This window comes from Myotis yumanensis, unplaced genomic scaffold (genome assembly GCF_028538775.1).
Source record: "Myotis yumanensis isolate MYYU_CA2020_CCGP unplaced genomic scaffold, mMyoYum1.0.hap1 SCAF_2, whole genome shotgun sequence".
NCBI lineage: Eukaryota > Metazoa > Chordata > Mammalia > Chiroptera > Vespertilionidae > Myotis > Myotis yumanensis.
Genome location: NW_027223753.1, coordinates 175907128 through 175927479, shown reverse-complemented (window position 1 = coordinate 175927479; position 20352 = coordinate 175907128). Strand labels below are relative to the sequence as shown.

The 20352-nt window shown below is 39.0% G+C and overlaps 1 protein-coding gene across 1 annotated transcript in view; it reads right to left on the bottom strand.

Moving 5' to 3' along the window:
• Nucleotides 1–20352, bottom strand: part of MCCC1 (methylcrotonyl-CoA carboxylase subunit 1) — a 59450-nt gene that overhangs the window by 23918 nt on the left and 15180 nt on the right. The window contains exons 3-10 of the mRNA XM_070406728.1: nucleotides 18963–19099; nucleotides 17737–17832; nucleotides 13514–13635; nucleotides 12846–12993; nucleotides 12637–12758; nucleotides 5672–5783; nucleotides 3872–3953; nucleotides 2182–2309 (exon numbers count right to left, since the gene is read on the bottom strand). Coding sequence (XP_070262829.1) covers nucleotides 2182–2309; nucleotides 3872–3953; nucleotides 5672–5783; nucleotides 12637–12758; nucleotides 12846–12993; nucleotides 13514–13635; nucleotides 17737–17832; nucleotides 18963–19099 — 947 coding nt within the window. The remainder of the gene's footprint in view (nucleotides 1–2181; nucleotides 2310–3871; nucleotides 3954–5671; nucleotides 5784–12636; nucleotides 12759–12845; nucleotides 12994–13513; nucleotides 13636–17736; nucleotides 17833–18962; nucleotides 19100–20352) is intronic.

Below are 20352 nucleotides of genomic sequence, written 5' to 3'. Positions count from 1 at the left end.
CAATCAACCCCAGGGAAATTGAAAAAGCAGCATATTGTCCACAGAAGTTCCAAAAAAACCAAAATTGTCAAAATAATCAAGACTTTAGCATCACAATATGAAAAAAACAATTTAGATTCAAGTTATACTGTATATAAAGAACCAAGAATCCCACAGAGATTGACTATTCATCATATGACTTAAAAAACTTTTTTAAAAAAGAAGGCTGATGCACAGCAAAAGAAACCATCAACAAAACAACAAGAAAATCCATTGCATGGGAGAACATATTTGCCAATGTTATCACCATAACGGTTTAATTTCCAACATTTACAGGGAACTCATACAACTTAACAAAAGGGAGATAAACAATCCAATCAAAAAATGGGCAAAGGACCTAAATAGACACTTTTCGAAAAAGGACATTCAGAAAGCAAAGAGACATATGAAAACATGCTCAAAGTCACTATTATCCACGAGATGCAAATCAAAACAACAATGAGGTACCATCTCACCCCTGTCAGAATGGCTATCATCAACAAATCAATAAACAAGTGCTGGTGAGGATGTGGAGAAAAAGGAACCCTTTGCACTGCTGGTTGGAATGCAGACTGGTGCAGCCACTGTGGAAGACAGTATGGAGTTTCCTCAAAAAACTAAAAATGGAACTCCCATTTGACCCCGTGATCCCACTTCTAGGAATATATCCCAAGAAAACAGAAACACCAATCAGAAAGGATATATGCACCCCTATGTTCATAGCAGCACAATTCACCATAGCTAAGATCTGGAAACAGCCTAAGTGCCCATCAGTAGATGAGTGGATTAGAAAACTGTGGTACATCTACACGATGGAATACTATGCTGCTGTAAAAAAGAAGGAATTCTTACCATTTGCAACAGCATGGATGGCACTGGAGAGCATTATGCTAAGTGAAATAAGCCAGTCAATGAAGGAAAAATACCACATGATCTCACTCATTTATGGATAATAAAGACCACTATAAACTTATGAACAAAAATAGATACAGAGGCAGAGCAGCCTCGAACAGACTGTCAAACTACAGCGGGAAGGCCGGGGAGGGGGTGGGGCAGGGGGGGTAGGAGATCAACTGAAGGACTTGTATGCATGCATAAAAGCATAACCAATGGAAGGACATAAGACACTGGGGGGTAGGGGAGGCCAGGGGATTGTCAAGGGCGGGAAAAAAAGGAGACATATGTAATACTCTTTGTAATACTTTAAGCAATAAAATAATAAAAAAAATAAATAAATTAAAGAAGGCTGAGATACAATCTATTGTTTTCAATAAAGAAAAAAACATGCTAAGCTATTATTAATAATATTTGAAATAATATGCTTTGTGGACCTCTGGTTTAGGCCAGTGCTTCTCACACTATTAAAATAAAAGAACAGTTGTGGACTTAAAAACTTTTGTAAAACCAGTAGATATGTCACAACGATGCCAAATTGCTTTACTTTCTTAAAATATTTCTTTTTAATTGATTTCAGAGATGAAGGGAGAGGGAGAGAGATAGAAACATCACTGATGAGAGAGAATCATTGATTGGCTGCCTCCTGCACGCCCCCTATTGGGGACAGAGCCTGGCACCAGGGCATGTGCCCTGACTGGGAATCGAATCGGGACCTCCTGGTTCACAGGTTGATGCTCAAACACTGAGTCACACTGGCCGGATGCCAAATCATTTAAAAAATTTCTAATTATATATTGTGACCGTCTCATACTTATCCCACTGTGGGCCAGCAACAGTGTTTAAATCAACACTTGCCCATGGACCCTTCCTTCCCAACTCTGTGTTCGCTCGTTTCATCTTGGCTGGCATCTGTCCAGCCTCTAACATCTAGTGACAGCCTGGCCAGGAGGATGTGGCCCTCGGTAGAGTACCAGCTTTTGGTTTTGAGACCATGTGGTCAGCAGCCATCATCAATAGCAGCAGCTCACCTGTGGGCTGCCCCATGCCTGAAGGGAAATGATGGCAATGAACAGATTGGGAATCTGTGTCCATAAAGTGACACTAATGTCATAGCATGAACTGCAATGTCATCTTGAACCTGCCATTTTCCTGTTCCCATCACAACCAGTAAGAACTGAACCCTTATCCAAAAAGACACTTTTCTTTAGGAGGCCAGAAGGCAACGCAGTTGCCAAGACTGATATTGAACAGAAAAATCACTCCCACCTTAATCTGCCACTCCACCAAGTCAGTTCCTGTGATCATCTCAGTAACAGGATGTTCCACTTGCAGCCTTGTATTCATCTCCATGAAGTAGAAATCGTGCTTTGAGTCCATAATAAACTCCACAGTTCCTAAAAGTAAAATACAGTGATCACATTTCAATAGTATGTAATTAGTAGCCAAGTAAAATATTCCTTGGTGTAACAGTTTTACCATTGCGTTCATTCAATGGTACTTTGTATTTCATGAAAAAAAAAATCTCACATGTTGTAGCAGCAAATGACTCTCAGTCAAAATAGGGAGCCACATGAAATTTTCCAACAGAAAAATATATTTGGGGTTTTGAGCAAATAGTAAGCCCAAGATATGAAGCAGTGTCAGCTCTCACGCAGTGAGAACATGACTGCCATGATCCTGGGTCAGTTCATGTACTTGGGCAAAGTTCACCCAGATCCTGGGAACTGCACCCTGTGACATCCCATCTCACTCTAACCCTCTGCAGAAAAATACAATCTTTTCTCCTTAGTTTTGGGCTCTTGGAAATTTCCTTTAAAAGTCCTTTTGCTGGTGACGCATTGAAAGATTGCTTAGCAACTAAATCTTATGTTAATAATGTATTACCTGCTGGCATTTTATTAGGCACTACAAAACGTCTCCAGTTTTATCTATATATATAAAAGGCTAATATGGAAAGTGTCCCCTCAGGAGTTCAATCGGGAGACCAGGTGTTCGGTCACTCACTATGATGTACGCTGACCACCAGGGGGCGGTGCGGAACAAAGGAAGGCCCCAGCCAGCAGCCAGCAGCCAGCAGCCAGGGAAGGAAGCCCCTGGCTGGCAGCTGGAAGGCCCCAATCGGCCCTGATCGATGGCCAGGCCTAAGGACCCTACTCGTGCACAAATTTTGTGCACCGGGCCTCCAGTTAAAGTATAAAAACTCATCCACTTTGCCTGGCTGGTGTGCCTCAGTGGTTGAGTGCTGACCCAGGAACCAAGAGGTCATGGTTTGATTCCTAGTCAGGGCACATGCCCAGGTTGCGGGCTCAATCCCCAGTTGGGGGTGTGCAGGAGGCAGCCAATTGATGATTCTCTCTCATCAGTGATGTTTCTATATCTCTCTCCCTCTCCCTTCCTCTCTGAAATCAATAAAAATATTTTTTTAAATGTCTTAAAAAGAATGAGCCCTAATGTGAACTACGTGCTCTGAGTGATAAAAATGTGTCAGTGTAAGTTTACTGATCAGAACAAATGTACCACTCTGATGTGGAATGTTGATGGGGGGGAGGCTGTGTGCGTGTGGGGACAGGGAGTATATGAGAAAATCTCTGTACTTTCTGCTCAATTTTGCTGTGAAACTAAAACTGCTGTAAAAAATAAACTTTATTAATTTAAAAAATCAATTTTGTAATTTTAACTTCAAATAAGACAGAAAATATCGAATAGCATTATACATATTAGGATATGCATTATTTAGTAAAATCCTTTTTCAAACATATATAAGTATACATACACACACACACACATATGGTCTCAATATAAAATATGAGTGTGTGTGTTTTGTTTTTTTTTTCCTTGTGGATCTGGTCAAAAAGGTCTGAAAGCCACTGATATAAAAGCGATATGTTTCTTTTGCCTCTAAAGCATACATAAATTATTGCTTCTCCTTCTCTTTTAGAAACAAATCTTAGCATACCTGCTCCGACATAATTTACAGCTTTAGCAGCTCGGACTGCAGCTTCCCCAAGCCTTTTTCTTACTTCAGGTTTAATACCAGGCTATGAACAAATATTTAAATAAATTTCCATTAGTACTTTGTCCCACTAGAAATTTCCACTAAGATCCAATATTACATCTTCATGTAGCAAATATTACATTCAAGAGATAATAATAAAGATAATAATAAAGATAATACCAAAGTTTAATGGTTCTGCTAGTAATTTCTATGAATTGCACATATTCCTCAGCATAATGATATATCCGTGTCCCTTGTTCCTACATAACTTTTATAACTATATGTCTGCTTAAAACTAAATGTGTCAATATAGAAACTTTGAAGCTCTATTTTAAGATGATAAAGCAATCTGTATCAAGTGTGCAATAATTATCTTGGAATATGGTAAACCTTGAGATTCCAAGTTAAAAATGGTTCAGAAAAAGAAATGTATGTCAATAAATAGACAAAGCTTTTAAAATTTTAAAAACTGAGCTCTACAGATATATATTTAAGCAGTCACTGTTCAAAATAAGACTTTACTGAAATTATTGTTGTTGACATTTACTTCAAAAGGTATAATATACTCTACAACAGAAATCAAAATTTTAATATGCGAATAACAAGCTGATTACCAGAAATCTCAGATCCCTGACCTGATAAAACTACATACTGATAAAAACATGCACGGTAGTCTCCCCTTATCCATGGGGACATGTGCAAGATCTCCAGGGGAGCCCTGGCCGGGGTGGCTCAGTTGGTTGGAGCATCGTCTTGTACACTGAAAAGTGGCAGGTTTGATTCCTGGTCCAGGCACATACCTGGGTTGTGGGTTTGATCCCCAGTTGGGGCACCTGCAGGAGGCAACCAATTGATGTTTCTCTTCCTCTCTAAATCAATAAAGTACTTAAAAAAAAAAAAAAATATATATATATATATATATATATATATATATATATATATATCTTCATTGGATCCCTGAAACCACAGAGAGTACCAAACCCTATGTATGTTTTTTGTATACATACAGACCTTTTAACTTAAAGGAAGCAATTACAGCTTCTCTTTGACATATCTAAATTGTCAGCATCATTACTCTTGCACTTTGGAGCTATTATTAAGTAAAATAAGGGTTACTTGAACACAAGCATGTAGTGTGATAGTCGATGTGATAGCTAAGACAAATACCAAGTGGCTAACAGGCGGGTTAGCCTATACAACGTAGATACACTGGACAAAGGGGTGATTCACATCCCGGGTGGGATGGCATAAGATTTCATCACACTACTCAGAATGGTGTACAATTTAAAACTTATAAATTTTCAGGAATTTTATTATAGTTTTGGAATTTCTGACAATATTTTCAAACCACAATTGACCATGGGTAACTGAAGCTCTAGATAAGGGGGGACTACTGTATATAACCTTGAACAAGAAAAGAAGCCTGCAGCAGTAGCAGGCTGTAAAGAAATGTAAATCCAAAAATAAGTAAAACCACGCCCGGATGGTGTGGCTCAGTGGTTGAGCATTGACCCATGAACCAAGAGGTCATTGGTTTGATTCCTGGTCAGGGTACATACCTGGGTTGCAGGCTCCATCCCCGGGGTGGGGTGGGGGGGAAGGGTGGAGAGAGGGGGCCTTATCCTTATACTACTACTTAGAAGCAGCTGTCCAGCAGGACTTTGGGGGAGACACTAGCTTCACAGATTTCTGATGTGAAAATCAGAGTGACTAGTATTTCCATTACAGAGAAGATTACAATTTTCTTTACAAGGTCCTTACCCCTGGGGCTTCCTCAATGATCTTCTGATGCCTCCTCTGGACACTACAGTCTCTCTCAAACAAGTACACAGCATTGCCATGGTGATCACCAAACACCTGGACTTCTACATGCCTATTTAAAAGCAAACACTCATGTTAACATACTTTCCTAAGGATAAAAAGTATCACATTCCACAAGCCAGACTATTGTCCAAGGTGACCAGGATTCCTCTATTTTTATTTTACACATGATGGGATATTTTTACCTCAAAACAGAGAATATGAATTTAGAAACAGAACTATAGTAAACCTTATAAACACCCAATGAAAAACTTTCCATTTACTGGATGAACATTAAAGAAAAAAAAAATGAAATAACTGGGAAATAAGAAAAGACAGAAAACACAAGAGACTATTATAGGTTGTCCCAGAAAAATGTATATACACTTTAAGAGCTGATAGCTCAATTTTTAAAGTGAAATGTACTTAAATAAACACTGCCTTTATAATTATACAAAGTGTGTGTATACATTTTTGGGGGGACACCCTATATTTATGACCTCAGAGTGGGGCAAGGTACAAAAAGTGCAAACTGTTAAGGCAAATACTGGTAAAGCTAACTAATTAATAATTATAAGTTATACTCTTATTTCATATATCCTCAAAAAGCCAATGAAAACTTTTTTATGATCAGGATATTTTTTTTTTAAATCAACTCTTACAGTCTGATTTTTTAAACTATGACAGATTGAAAATTTAAATGTTAAGAAATAAATTAATATGGCTCATTAGTTTTTAAGACTATACTAACATTAAGTCATAAAAAAACAAAAAGGCACTTAAATGTTGAGTATAAAAATAGCAAAATTACGAGAAATCATATTAAGAGTAAACACACATAACACTTATGAAAACAAGGCTAACACAGACCATCTGGTGAATACAAGAAAGCATTCTTCTCAGCAGGCTTATTGTGATATGTTCACACTGTAGTTCACCTCACATATACACCACCATAGCACAGAAACGAGTGATCAGCAAATGTTTTCCCCATTGACTAGTTAAAACAAAAACTGTCAAACCTAGAAGAAAATTTTTTAAAAAACCCAGGAAGTCAGAGAAGTGGGGGAGGAGGGCATGGAGAGATTAACCAAAAAACTTATATGCATATATGTGTGCCCAGGGACACAAACAATAGAACTGTGAAGGCCCGGGGGTGGAGGGGGTGTGTGTGTGGGGGTGGGGGGTGGGGAGGGGCGGTGAAGAGGGGCAATAGGGGGAAAAGGGAGGGACATCTGCAATACTGTCAACAATAAAGAAAAATAACAAAACAAATAAACCAGGAAGTCAGTTCTGGCCATGTGGCTCAGTTGGCTGGATTAATTCCCAGTGAGGGCACATCCCCAGGTTACAGGCTGGGCTCCCATAAGGAGTGTGCAGGAGGCACCCAATTGATGCTTCACTCGAACATCCATGTTTCTCTCCCTCTTCCTTTCTCACTCTCTCTAAAAAAAAAAAAATCTAAAAAAAAAAAAAAAAACAACCACACACAAAAAACAAGAAGTCTCGTAAATGTCCTGTTTAGCAGTGGCTCAGAGCTATTCCTTTCTGTTCATTCCATAAAATACTTCATTAAACCACTTGGGAAAATTAATTTTCTTAATTTATCAGTTCCACTGGATGGGCCATTCGGAAATCTTCCTATCTGTCCAACACAATAGAAGTTGATTTCTTCCTTTTGGATTTGCCTTCTTGACCTTTCCTCCTCTTTTTATTTATCATTAAGCTAACATCACCAAATACACTCTTCTTATTATTATTTTAAACAAATTGTTAACTGTGAGGTCCTTGTCTAATATTCCTCCTTTATTAGATCTGAGTTTCTAATCTGTACCATTTTCCTTTTCTTTGAAGAACTTCTGTTATTGTTACTTGCAAGGCAAGTCTACTGGTGACAAATTCCCTCAAATTTTGTCTGAGGACATGTTTATTCCTCCTGCATGTCTGAGGGTAATTTCATTGCATATAGAATTCTAGGTTTATGTTTTTTCCTTTCAACATTTTATATAGATTCCACTCCACTTGATCCTTGCTTGCATGGTTTCTGTGAGATGTCTGATGTACTACAGGAAGTTTCGCACCTCTGGTTTTTTCCAAGATGTCCTATTTGTCTTTGTTTTCTTATGTTTGAATATATTTTAAAATTTCTTTGACAGTTATCCTCTTTGATGTCCTCTGAGCTTCCTGGTTCTATAGTGTGGTGTCTGTCATTAATTTGGGGAACATTTTGGCCATTATTACTTTGAAATAGTTCTCCCATTCCTTTCTTTCTTCTTGTATTCAAATAAGCACGTTACACCTTTAAAAGTTCTGCAGTTCTTAGATAGTTCAGTTATGTTGTATTTGTTTGTTTTCATTCTCACTTCTCTTTGTATTTGTTTGGGAAGTTGACATACGTTCAAGGTCACTGATTCTTTCTCCAGCTGTGTTTAGTTTACTGATTAGTCCATCAAATGCATTCTTCCTTTGTTATGATGTTCTTTATTTCTAGCATTTTCATTTGATTTTTTTCTTAAATTTCTATCTCTTTGTTTACATTACCCTCTGTTCTTGCATGTTTACTTGTTCCATTAGAGCACTTAACATATTAACCACTTACTTTACATTCCATAGATAATCCCAAAATCTGTGTCACATCTCAGTCTAGTTCTGATACTTGCCTTGTACTTCAAATTGTGCTTCTTTTTTTTTTTTTTTTTTTACCTTTAAGGCTTGGAATTTTTTAAAAAAAAATCCAGATATGATGGCCCTGGCTGGTGTGGCTCAATTGGTGGAAGCATCGTACAATACACACCAAAAGGTGGTGTGTTTGATTCCTGGTCAGGACACATATCCAGGGTGTAGTTCCATTCCTAGTCAAGATGCGTGCGGGAGGCAACCAATCAGTGTTTCTCTCTCACATGGATGTTTCTCCCCTCCTCTCTTTAAAATCAATTAAAATAAATAGACAAAAAAGGAAAGGAAGGAAAGGAAGGAGGGAAGGAGGGAGGAAGGGAGGAAAGGAGGGAGGGAGGAAACCAGATGTGATGTATCCCATACCAGGAACTGAGGTACAGACCTTCAATGTTTAATGTTAATCAGTTTGGAGGCATGTTGTGTTTAATGTTTACAGCAGCTGTCGGTGCCAGAGGCTTCACTTTCCTCCAATGTCTTGGTTTACTTTTCTTTCTCCTGTTGTCTTGGGGCTTCAACAAGAACTGCTTTCTGGACAGAGTCTGCGTCCTGCACTTCTTTCAGTTGGAACCCTCTGTGATTACACAGGAGCCCTGGTGACATGGCAGGGTGTAGGGCAGGGAAAACACTCTATGATCTTATGATTAAATCTCAGTTTCAGTTGGCCTGACCCTGTGCCTCAGCAGTGTTTCCTCACACTTTTCACCCTTAGGTACAGTGGGCAGGTTAGAGGTTAGACTTGGCCGGCTGCCCTTCCCCCAGGACAGAAAGGGGTCTGGCAGTTTCCCTGGGAGTGTTGGCCTTGGTTTCTGAGAATAGACTGCTCTGGGCCTATTTCAGAAGGTTACTTTTCTACCCCCCAAACCCCAAATTTTAAGAAATGTTGCTTAGATTTTCACTGTGAGAACTTGGTGGGATTCCTGGCAATAAAACGAATGAAAAGTTGGGAGGCCCCCCTAACACTGGGGCTTAAGGATTTTCTCACTATCAAGCTCATCCACAATCAACCTCCAGCAATTTGTCAAAATCCCCATTTCAGTGTCTCTGTAAGTTCACGGCTCCAACGGCTTCTGCTGCCGGCAGGCGGATCCTGAGTGTGCTTCGTGGTGCTCACATGCCTGCTCAGACTTCGGGGTGGCTCCCCTGTGCCCTCAGTTCTTCTGGCTCTAAGTCACTGAATTTCATTCTGTCCAGCTTTCTACTTGCTTTTCAAACGTAACAGCTTCCAAGCTCTTTCCATGCTGAAGCTGAACAACCTGATTTTCAAATCACAATAATAAAAGTCTACCTTCTCCAGACCCTCCCTTATCTTTCAGCTGCTCCAGAGAGGATGGCACTGTAGCAGGGGCTCCAGGTTCAGGAAGGAACGTGCTGGGGCCACACCAAGAGCAGAACACAACACAGTTTTTATTCTTAGGTCTCAAAACTTGGCTACGTGCAAAGGAAGATCACTGAAGATCTGTGTTTTCCGTTTTGATTCTGTAATCACCAAGTCACTTGTGTCCTTTGCCTTTTGCTGACTCATCTTTTCTGCTGCTTACCATAACATAGAGGATCTGGAGCACCATCTCAGAACCAGTCCGAGCTGCTCCAGCCAGCCATTGGGGGTCTGGCTAAATACTGGTAGGTGGACACAGCTGGATTCTATTAGGAATGCTTTGATATTTTCTAAAAGTTCTAAAGTTGTTATTTTCCTAGTGACATTTTAAATTCACATAGATTATTTATTGACTATAAAGTGAGGACGGAATCCGGGTTCTCTTATTACCCTCCAAATAGTACACTTTGAAGACCATTTTCTGTCCCAGCCTTTCAGATAAACACAGTAACTGATCAGATCTAGAAAACATCTTGTATGTACTTTTCTCAGTTGCCAGCATCATCTTGACAATTTTCTCACACTCCATTAATTCAACAGGTAGCACCGAAACCGGTTTGGCTCAGTGGATAGAGTGTCGGCCTGCGGACTGAAAGGTCCCAGGTTCGATTCCAGTCAAGGGCATGTACCTGGGTTGCGGGCATATCCCCAGTAGGAGATGTTTCTAACTCTCTATCTCTCTCCCTTCCTCTCTGTAAAAAATCAATAAAATATATTTTAAAAAAAATTCAACGGGTAGCTATTTAGCAGGATATGACATACTACATTCAGTACAATTATCATGATATTAAAATATTACTAGAAAATACAGCACAGAAATATATAGAAATATTAATATACTTAGAGAAGGAGATTATGAGTGACTTTGTTTTCCAACTCCTGTATTTTCCAAAAATTTGTAATGTATTCACATTACTTCTATATTTAAAGAAATATTATTGATGCCTATCATGAAGAAAGTAGTATGCCGGGTAGTAATATATAGGGGAAAATGAAAAAGAAATATACTAGCAGGTCCTTGATTCCCAGGAGTTTCCCAGCTATTGGAGGAATAAATTACAATGTGAGGTAATATGTAGCTAACATTTCACAAGGAAAGAATTCACAGCTTCAAAAAATGTTGGAGCATGGAGTTACAGTCACTGAAACAGCTAGCAGCTAGCTGATGTGTCCACAGCAATCGAACTCCAGAGTATGCCCCTTGGAGAGTCGGCCTGTTCTTCTGGAAAGATGCTGTAGGAGGGAGCCCTGGTTTATCTCAGATTCTCCTCTGTCTTTTCCTGGCTTCCCACCAGCAGGCGGCATTATGTTATACACTCCTAATCAACTGGCCGATTTTAAAGTTGACTTTTTTTTTTTTTTTTAACAAACTCTAAATGAATTTAATTTACTTGGCATGTTCAGGGACAGTTCTAAGCTTGTATGGTCTGAAACAAAAACTATTTGGGGGCCCTCTTTAAAAAGAAGACACAATTAGGTACTGGAACTTGGAAGAGGTTCATGCAAGGGAAGCTTCAGCTCATTATCTTCAAGGTAAATCCCTCTCTAGTCTTTATCAGGTCACTGGACATACAGGATAACTATATCTACATCTATAGCTAAATACATTACCAAAAAGTCTATGAAACAGGAAGCTTTTATACTCAGTACCTTATTTTAAGCAATAGGCATAAAAAGAAAACTCCAGAAAATAAAAATTAGATATTTACACGGCATTTGTTATTGTGGTACCTGGAGTAGCAGTTTAGTGTAGTGGCTTAGAGTGTGAATTTTAGAGTCAAACTGCCTGGGTTGAAATCCAAGCTCCACTACATCTTAGCTGGGAGACCTCAGGCAAGTTATCTGATGTGACTATTCTGCTGCTCAGTATCCTCACCTGCAAAATGGGAATACTACCCATCTAAAGGGGTTCTTGCAAGAATTAGAATTTGGACAGCAAGATTAGTTAGTATATGTAAAATGTTTAGGACCCAGCATATGGTGAGTGCAATAAAAGTGTGAGCTGTTAGTATTATTTGTTAACACATTTACTTACAATTATAATTCAATTGGGTAACTATTTCCATTTTCTGAACATCTCAACTGATGCTTACAGAGTTCTGTAAAATATAGCTTAATTTCTTTTTTGTTTTTGTTTTTAGAAAGGTGACATGGGCACATAGGAACCTAAAGATAGATGAGGTGTGATTGTGCTAGTGTGCTCTTGAAACACATTGGTTAATCCTCACCCAAGGATATTTTTCCCCCATTGATTTTTAGAGAGAGTGGAAGGGAGGGAGGGGGGGAGAGAGAAACATTGATGTGATAGAGACATCAATCGGTTGCCTCCTGCACATACCCTGACCGGGCCAGGATCTGGCCTGCAACCTAGGTACATGCCCTTGACCGGGAATTGAACCCGGACCATTGGGTCTACAGGCCGACACTCTAACCACTGAGCAAAACCAGCCATGACAATATAGCATAATTTCTTACAGGAATTTTTTTATTTTAAAAAGACCTTAAGTTACATCAAAAAGTAATGGATTGAATGAATTAATGACATCTCAATATTATGGAACCAATATTAAGGTCAACAAAAAGAATGAGATCTAAATTTACTGACATGGAAAGATCTCTGATATAATATTAACATGCAATATTATATAAGATTTGATTCACTGTTCTGTATGTATGTTGTATTCCGTTTGTATATGTATAAATGTATCTATTCACCTGGAAGTATGCATACTATAACATTATAGTGGGTACATCAGGGGTAGGATTGGGGAATGTATGTACTTATGTCCTACTAGAACTTTGTATTTTATATAATGTGTGTGCATTTTTTATAATTTAAAAAATCTGAGTCAGAAAAAAAAAAAGCTAACCCCACCTTGGAGTGTCTACAAACTTCTCAATCAGCATAGCGTCATCATTGAAAGACTTCTTCGCTTCCCTCCGGGCTGATTCCAACTGTTCTTGAAATTCTTTTTCCAATCTAGCGATCCTCATACCCTAAGGTGAAAGGTAGATTTGACGACAACATAAATAAAACAAAGGAGAGTAGCCGGAAATGGAAAACATGAGCACGCACAATCTTACTTTTCCTCCTCCACCACGGACGGCTTTGATCATGACGGGGTAGCCGATCCTCCCAGCATGCTCTCTCAGGCACTGGTCTGTCTGGTCCTCACCGTGATAACCTTCCACAACAGGCACTCCAGCAGCAGCCATTATGGATTTGGATGTACTTTACAATAAAAAAGCCCAAGATACCCAAATTCTATGAAATTTCATACAAGAGAAACAAATACAGACCAGTCTACAAAATATAATGGAACTTTTCATTTTATGTTTAATTTTTTCTTTTTTTATTGAATTTATTGGGGTGATATCAGTTAATAAAATTTTATAGGTTTCAGGAGTATAACTCTATAATACATCATCTGTATTATAATGGAACTTTTCAAAGAAAACACCCCATAGATAAAGAAAAAACTATAGTCTGCGATAACAAATACTAATGCAAATATGAAAATATCTGTTGATTTCCCTCAATCCAATTTTTCATGTGGTAACTCATCCTACCTTGTTTTTATCCCCCCGAAAGAATTAGCATGTTGATTAGAAATACTAATTAGCTGAGTATTTTTCTGAAGTGGCAGATAAACAACTTATGCCTAAGACAACAAAAGTGTATTATTAGCATGTCTATTATAGGTAAAATAAACCATTTCAATTGATCTTATTTAAAAAATATACACTCATACCTCTTTATACCCATGTCCCTAATTGCAGACGAGGGAGGACCTATAAAAATAATTCCTTCTTGCTTACATAGTTCAGCAAATTCCATGTTTTCTGAAAGAAAGCCGTACCCAGGATGGATAGCCTAGAAGCGAGAAATGAAAAGACAAATTTACCAGCACACCACTGGCAAAGTGGGTTGCAGGCGACATCGCTTTCCTGTGGGGAGGCCTCCCTGTGCTGGTGATGCCTACACTACGCTATCAAAGCCTGTTTCCAAGCAGACATCTGAAACATTCACACTGAAGTTCTGAAGCCTTACCTGAACCAGAAGAATCTGTATTTTTTTTTTATTGTGGTAATAAATACATGAGATAAACCTCTATTTTAACCACGTTGACGTGCACAATTCAGTGGCATTAAGCACATGCACCAGGCTGGGCAACCATTACCACCAACCATCTCCAGAACGCCGTCATCACCCCACACAGAAACTCTGTGCCATTAAACACTAACGCCCCACTGCCTGGTAATGTTCCGTCTCACAAATTTCACTTTCCCTCTCCATGAACTTGTTTATTGTAGGAACCTGATATAAGTGGAATTGTACAAACTTACCCTTTTGTGTCTGGCTTATTTCACAGAGCAGAATGTTTCCAAGGTTCATCCATGTAGTAGCATGAATCAGAATTTCATTCCTTTTTTAAGGCTGAATAATAGTCCCTGTATGTATATATTCGACACTTTGTTTACCACTCACCTGTTGATGGATGAGGACTGTTTTCACCTTCTGGCTATTATGAATAAAGCTGCTATACACATTGATGTGCCCGTATCTCTCTGAGTCCCTGCTTTAAGTTCTTATAAGTATAAATCTACAAATGGAATGGATGGATCAGAGGAATCTGTATTTTAATTTATAATAATACTGCTTTTAGGGTAGAATGTCAAGGAGGATAAGTAGGAGTAAAGGTAATGGGGATTTCTTGACTCTGCCTTCATATAGAGCTGGCTTAGAACTGCAACTGTGGAACCCACAAGCTGAGACGAACACACTACCACAATCACACCCCATCTATCTTCAGGTTGCGATGTGCCCATGTCACCTCTCTAAAAAGATAGCTAAGAAGCAAACAAAAAGTCATATGCTAAATAAAGCCTGTATATTCTTTAGTGAAAGAGAACTACCTCAGACTTCTGCCTAGTTACTTGCAAGTTCCTCAGAGTTTTAACAAATTTATGTATCTGGCTTTCTCGCTCACCCAAGGGAACAATCGGTGACCCAAGGACAGTGTGTTTTCTTAGGGCAAACATGCCAACAGCAAAGAGGGAAGACACAGGGAAGCAAACAGTTGCAGCTCAGATTGTTTAGTGAGGGATGAAGCAACTCGGTCTCCCACTTCAGTAGCCCTCAGGACATTTGCTCTTCTAAAATAATAATTATAACCAACTGAATATTAAAAGAAAGCTCTGCCAACCCTATTTCAAAATAGTTGCGCTTAAAGGACATTTCAACATTAAAGCAGTTAGCTTCCAATGTCTGGGAAACTCATGTGAATAGAAAACCCCCTATCTTACTGATGGCAAACAACAAAATGCTAAATACTGAATAAAATGCGACACGTCACATTTTGATGTCAGTTTGGAATTTTGTTTCTTTCAAACCAATGCTCAATTTCAGACATTTCCTATGAAATGGTCAAATGTTACTTATGCTAGGCACACTGAAAAAGATCTACACTCCGTCCTCCCTGGTTTATAAACAGCTTTTTTTTTTAGGTATGATTTACATATATAACATTCACCCATTTATAGTCTCATGAATGTAATAAATTTATACAATTGTGCAACTATTACTACAATCCAGTTTTAGAACACTCTATCACTCAATAAAGTTCCTGTGTGCCCATGTGCATACCTAATTAATTCTTACTTCTAGAACCAAGCAACTTACTGACCTGCAGTCTCTATAGTTTCACTTTTTTTTTTAAAGAAATTTCCTAGATATGTAATCATACAGTACACATAGTCTAATGTGTCTGACTTCTTTAACTTGGCATAATTTTGGGGGGAGGGAAACATTTTAAATATATTTTTTTATTGATTGCAGAGAGGAAAAGAGAGGAAGAGAGAGAAACATCAATGATGAGAGAGAAACATTGATCGGCTGCCTCCTGCACACCCCCTATTGGGGATCAAGCCCGCAACCCGGGCATGTGCCCTTGACTGGAATCGAAGCCAGGACCCTTCAGTCTGCAGGCCGACGCTCTAGCCACTGAGTCAAACTGGCCATGGCACTTAGCGTAATATTTTGAGGTTCATTCTTGTTATTGTCTGCATCGGTAGTTTATTTCTTTTTATAGAATTGATTCCACTATGATATGCTACATTTAGTTCATGATTTCATTTAGATTTTTTTCCAGCTTGGGGCCATTATGAATAATGCTGTTATGAACATTCATACAAGCCTATTTTTCGTGTCTCTTGGATAAATGCTCAGGAGGGCCACTGTTGGGCCAAAATATGGTAAGTATATGTTTAAATTTTTAAGTTTTCTAAAGAAGTTGTCCTATTTTGCATTTCTACCAGCAATAGCTGATGGTTCCAAGTTTCTCCAAATTCCTGCCAACACTTATTATCTGTCTTTTATATTTATGACATCCTAGTGAGTGTGAAATGGTACAGAACTGTGGTTTTCATGTCAATTTCCCTAATGACTAATGATATTGAGTATCTCTTATTGGGCTTATTGCCATTTGTGTATCTTCTTTGGTGATGTGACTATTCAAATCTTTTGCCCATTTTCTTCAATTGGGTTGTTTGAGCTGTAAAGTGTTCCTTAAAAATTCTGGATACCACTCTTTATCAAATATATGTTATGCACATATTTTCTCCCAGTCCATGGCTGATCTTCTAAGTTCTTAATGGTTTCGTTTGAAGAGCAAAAGTTTTAAATTTTGGTGAAGTTTATTTATCAATGTTTTCTTTTATGAATCTTGCTTATATTATATTGAAGAAATTATTGCCTAACCCTCTCAAAGATTTTCTCTTATGTTTTATAGTTGTAGGTCTTTCATTTAGGTATATGCTACATTTCAAGTTATTTTTGTTTTTCATGAAAAGTGTAAGGTAAGAGTGTAGGAACCAGACTTTAGGTTCATCTTTTTGCATATAGATAGCCACTTGTTCCAGCACCATTTGTTGAAAAAACCACCCTTTCCCTATTACATTACTTTACCTTTATTCAAAAATTAATTAACCATAAATGTGCAACTTTCTATTCTGTTCCACCAACCTGTATATTTATCCTTCTGTTAACACACTGTTGGTTACTGTAGTTTTATAATGAGTTTTGAAATAGAGGGTCTAAATCCTATACCAAACATGTCAAACTTGCAGCTGGCAGGCCGCATGCCTCGTTTAAATGCCCTACACATTTGTTAGTCTTTTCAAACTTGTTTTAACTATATACTAGGCCTTTAGCTATTTGAGGAACAGGCTTGTCAATTTCTATAAAATAGCCTGTTGGGATTTTGATATTGAGTGAATTGAATCTATCAGTCAATTTGGAAAGAATTGCCATCTTAACAATATTGAGTCTTCCAATGATTTATCTACCTACTTATTTAGGACTCATTTAATTTTGCTCAGCAATGTTTTAGTCTTCAATACTCTGGTCTTGAACTACTTTTGCTAACTTTGTTACTATTTGATTTTGATGATAGCATTTATCACTGTAACTGTTTCCTTAATTTCATTTTCAAAGTATTGCTAGCTTCCCTTCTTTTGAACAGATATTAAATTGACAGAACTCTGATGAGCTAAATACTCTCCCTTCAAACTAAAAAGAAAAGCAGCTATCTACTTGTGAATATCGAGTTCAATCACACATTCTGGGAATGGCCTCAAGAAGTTTAATTGCTCTTAAGAAGAATAGCTTACTATATCCAAACCACAGTATTCTTGGGCATCTGAATGGATTAAAAGAGAAAAACTAGCAATACTACTACCACCAGTGGGCAATTTCCCTACCCATCAGGCATACATTGAGCTGCCAATTCACCCTGGTGGTTCACAAAATTGCAAGCCTGTTTGGATTGTTCATTCTATATTAATGTTTTTAACAGGAAAGATAGAAACTGGGAATGGCTAAAAATAGAAAATGTATTCTGTAAATAATAAGTAATTTTGTGAAAATTGGGCAACACGTTTACTTTTGTATGGTATATCTCTTCATCACCCTTACCTGTGCAGCAGAGATCTTGGCCACTTGAATGATTTTCTCCATCGATAGGTAGCTCTGCTGAGAGGGAGCAGGACCAATGAAATGCGCTTCATCTGCCTGTTTAACAAATGGCATATGTTTAGAAAACCACAGACCTAGTACTCTACATAGGACTGCTTCAGGGACATAGAAATAGAGGCAGAAATAGAAATAGAAACATAGAAATGCTGGCTCCTCAAGAATAATACAAAAGTACCAGCTCATAGCTATGCTATTAAAAATAAGCCACTGTGGCCCAGACGGTGTGGTTCAGTGGTTGAGCATCGACCTATGAGCCAGGAGGTCATGGTTCGATTCGTGGTCAGAGCACATGCCCAGGGCTCAATCCCCAGTCGGGGGTGTGCAGGAGGCAGCCGATCAGTGATTCTCTCTCATCATTTGATGTTTCTGTTTCTCTCTCCCTTTCCCTTCCTTTCTCTGAAATCAATAAAAATATATTAAAAATAATCCATTTTGAAATCTTTTGCATTAGGAGAATGTCAAAACTTGATTTTTATGTATAATATATGTCACACACTAAAGTAAAATGAAAGTGGCAACAGGCATTCACAATATGAGACAGAACAGTGGCTAGAAAGCTGCATGGGCCTACTACACAAAGCTGGAAGACCAATCGAAACTCATCACGGTGGACTTGTCAGTGCTTGGGGATTTGCTGTGGACGTAACGAAGGACAACAGCTGAATTCACGCAGGCCTGGGTTCTGTCTAAGGGATAAAGTTAGTTACAATTGCTAACACTTACAAACCTTGGGGGAGGAAGGTCCCTGTAGTTATAATTTTCCAGTTAAGCCAAGTCTCTGAAACATTGAGTGACTGTCTAAGACCCTTGGCCAGTAAGTAGTAGTTGCTAAAACTAGAATCTTGATCCTTTTCCTTGCACATCAGGGATGTGGATAGGAGCCCCTTAAAGTGTGGTCTGTGCATCAGCCACCTTCTGTGAACTGCTTTAACCAATCCTATTGACAGGACCTGGCCTGTAAATCAACTTCATTACAGAGTATTCTGTCTAGTTCCACTGGTGACTCATTTGGAAAATGTCCCCAAAAGGAATTATTAGTGAGCAGCTGAACTTACCTACTGTACACTGTTAACACTAGCAAATACAAACTGTCAAGAACTAAAACACTGACACACTAACAAATATGATCACTTATAAAATCTGATTTCCAGTTTTTAGCAACATACCATATCCACATGCATGGAGTTCCTGTCAGCCTCACTGTAAACAGCCACGGACTGTATACCCATTTTTTTCGCTGTTCGCATCACCCTGCAGGCGATTTCTCCTCGGTTGGCAATGAGGACCTTGGTAATGTTGCATCCTAAAACACCATAAAAATCTTACAAAAAATATTACTGGGGAGCAACGAATAAAAAGGCAAAATAAATATTTTATGATATTAACAAGCTGATAAATATTTATGTTGGTAAAATCAGCAAAGCAGAGCCTAAAATAACCATTTTAACTAATATTAGACAGTGCATTTCTTGTCATTGTAATTCAGGATATCCTTATTAACACAAACTCTTAAATTACTCAGATTTTTCAACTTAAAATAAAATTAAAAGATGCTTGTTATGCCAAAGATCAAAATAGCTTTAAAAATCATAGTTAATAATCTTTTTAAAATTTTGCTTTTCAATTACAGTTGACATTCAACATTATTTTATACTAGAGGCCTGGTGCATGAAATTCATGCACTGGGGGGCAGGGGGCGGGTCCCTCAGCCTGGCCTGTGCCCTCTCATAGTCTAGGACCCCTAGGGGAATGTCCGACTGCCGGCTTGTGGCTGGATGGCCTTCTGCTGCTGCACAGCCTGCTGCTTGAGCTTCAGCAGCTGCTGCATGTGCACTGGCTGGGCCACCATGGTCTGTCCTGCGAACACCATCGAGTGGGTGACTCAAGCGCGGAGGCAGGCTCACCCTGAGTTCCCTGAGTCACTGAGTTGTTCAGACTGACTGCCTTCTACAGAGAATGGCACCAGGATTGGGCCTAAGCCGTCAATCGGACATCCCTCTGGCAGTCCGGGACCCCTCAGGGGATGTAGCAGTGCACCAAGCAGCAGGTGGCCAGGGAGGAGCCCGAATCGGGGCCAGGTGCCATGTCGCTTGCACACTCATCACAGCCCACTGCACCTGCTTTCACCACTCGGTAGTGCTGCTGCAGAGTTGGGAGAGGCTCCCAACAGTGTGGCAGCTACGCTCACCAGGCATGAGCCCGGCTTCTGGCTGAGTGGCACTCCTCCTGTGGGAGCGCACTGACCAACAGGGGGCAGCTCCTGCATTGAGCATCTGCCCCCTGGTGGTCAGTGCGCATCATAGTGACCGGTTGTTCTGGTCATTCCGCCAAAATGGTCGCTTAGCCTTTTATTATATAGATTAGTTTCAGGTGTACAGCATAATGGTTAGACAATTATATAATTTACAAAGTGATCCCCTGATAATTCAAGTAATCACCTGGCACCATACATAGTCAATTACAATATTATTGACTATGTTCCCTATGCTGCACTTTACATCCCCATGACTATTTTGTAACTACCAATTTATTCAGACCTCTTAATCCTTTTACCTT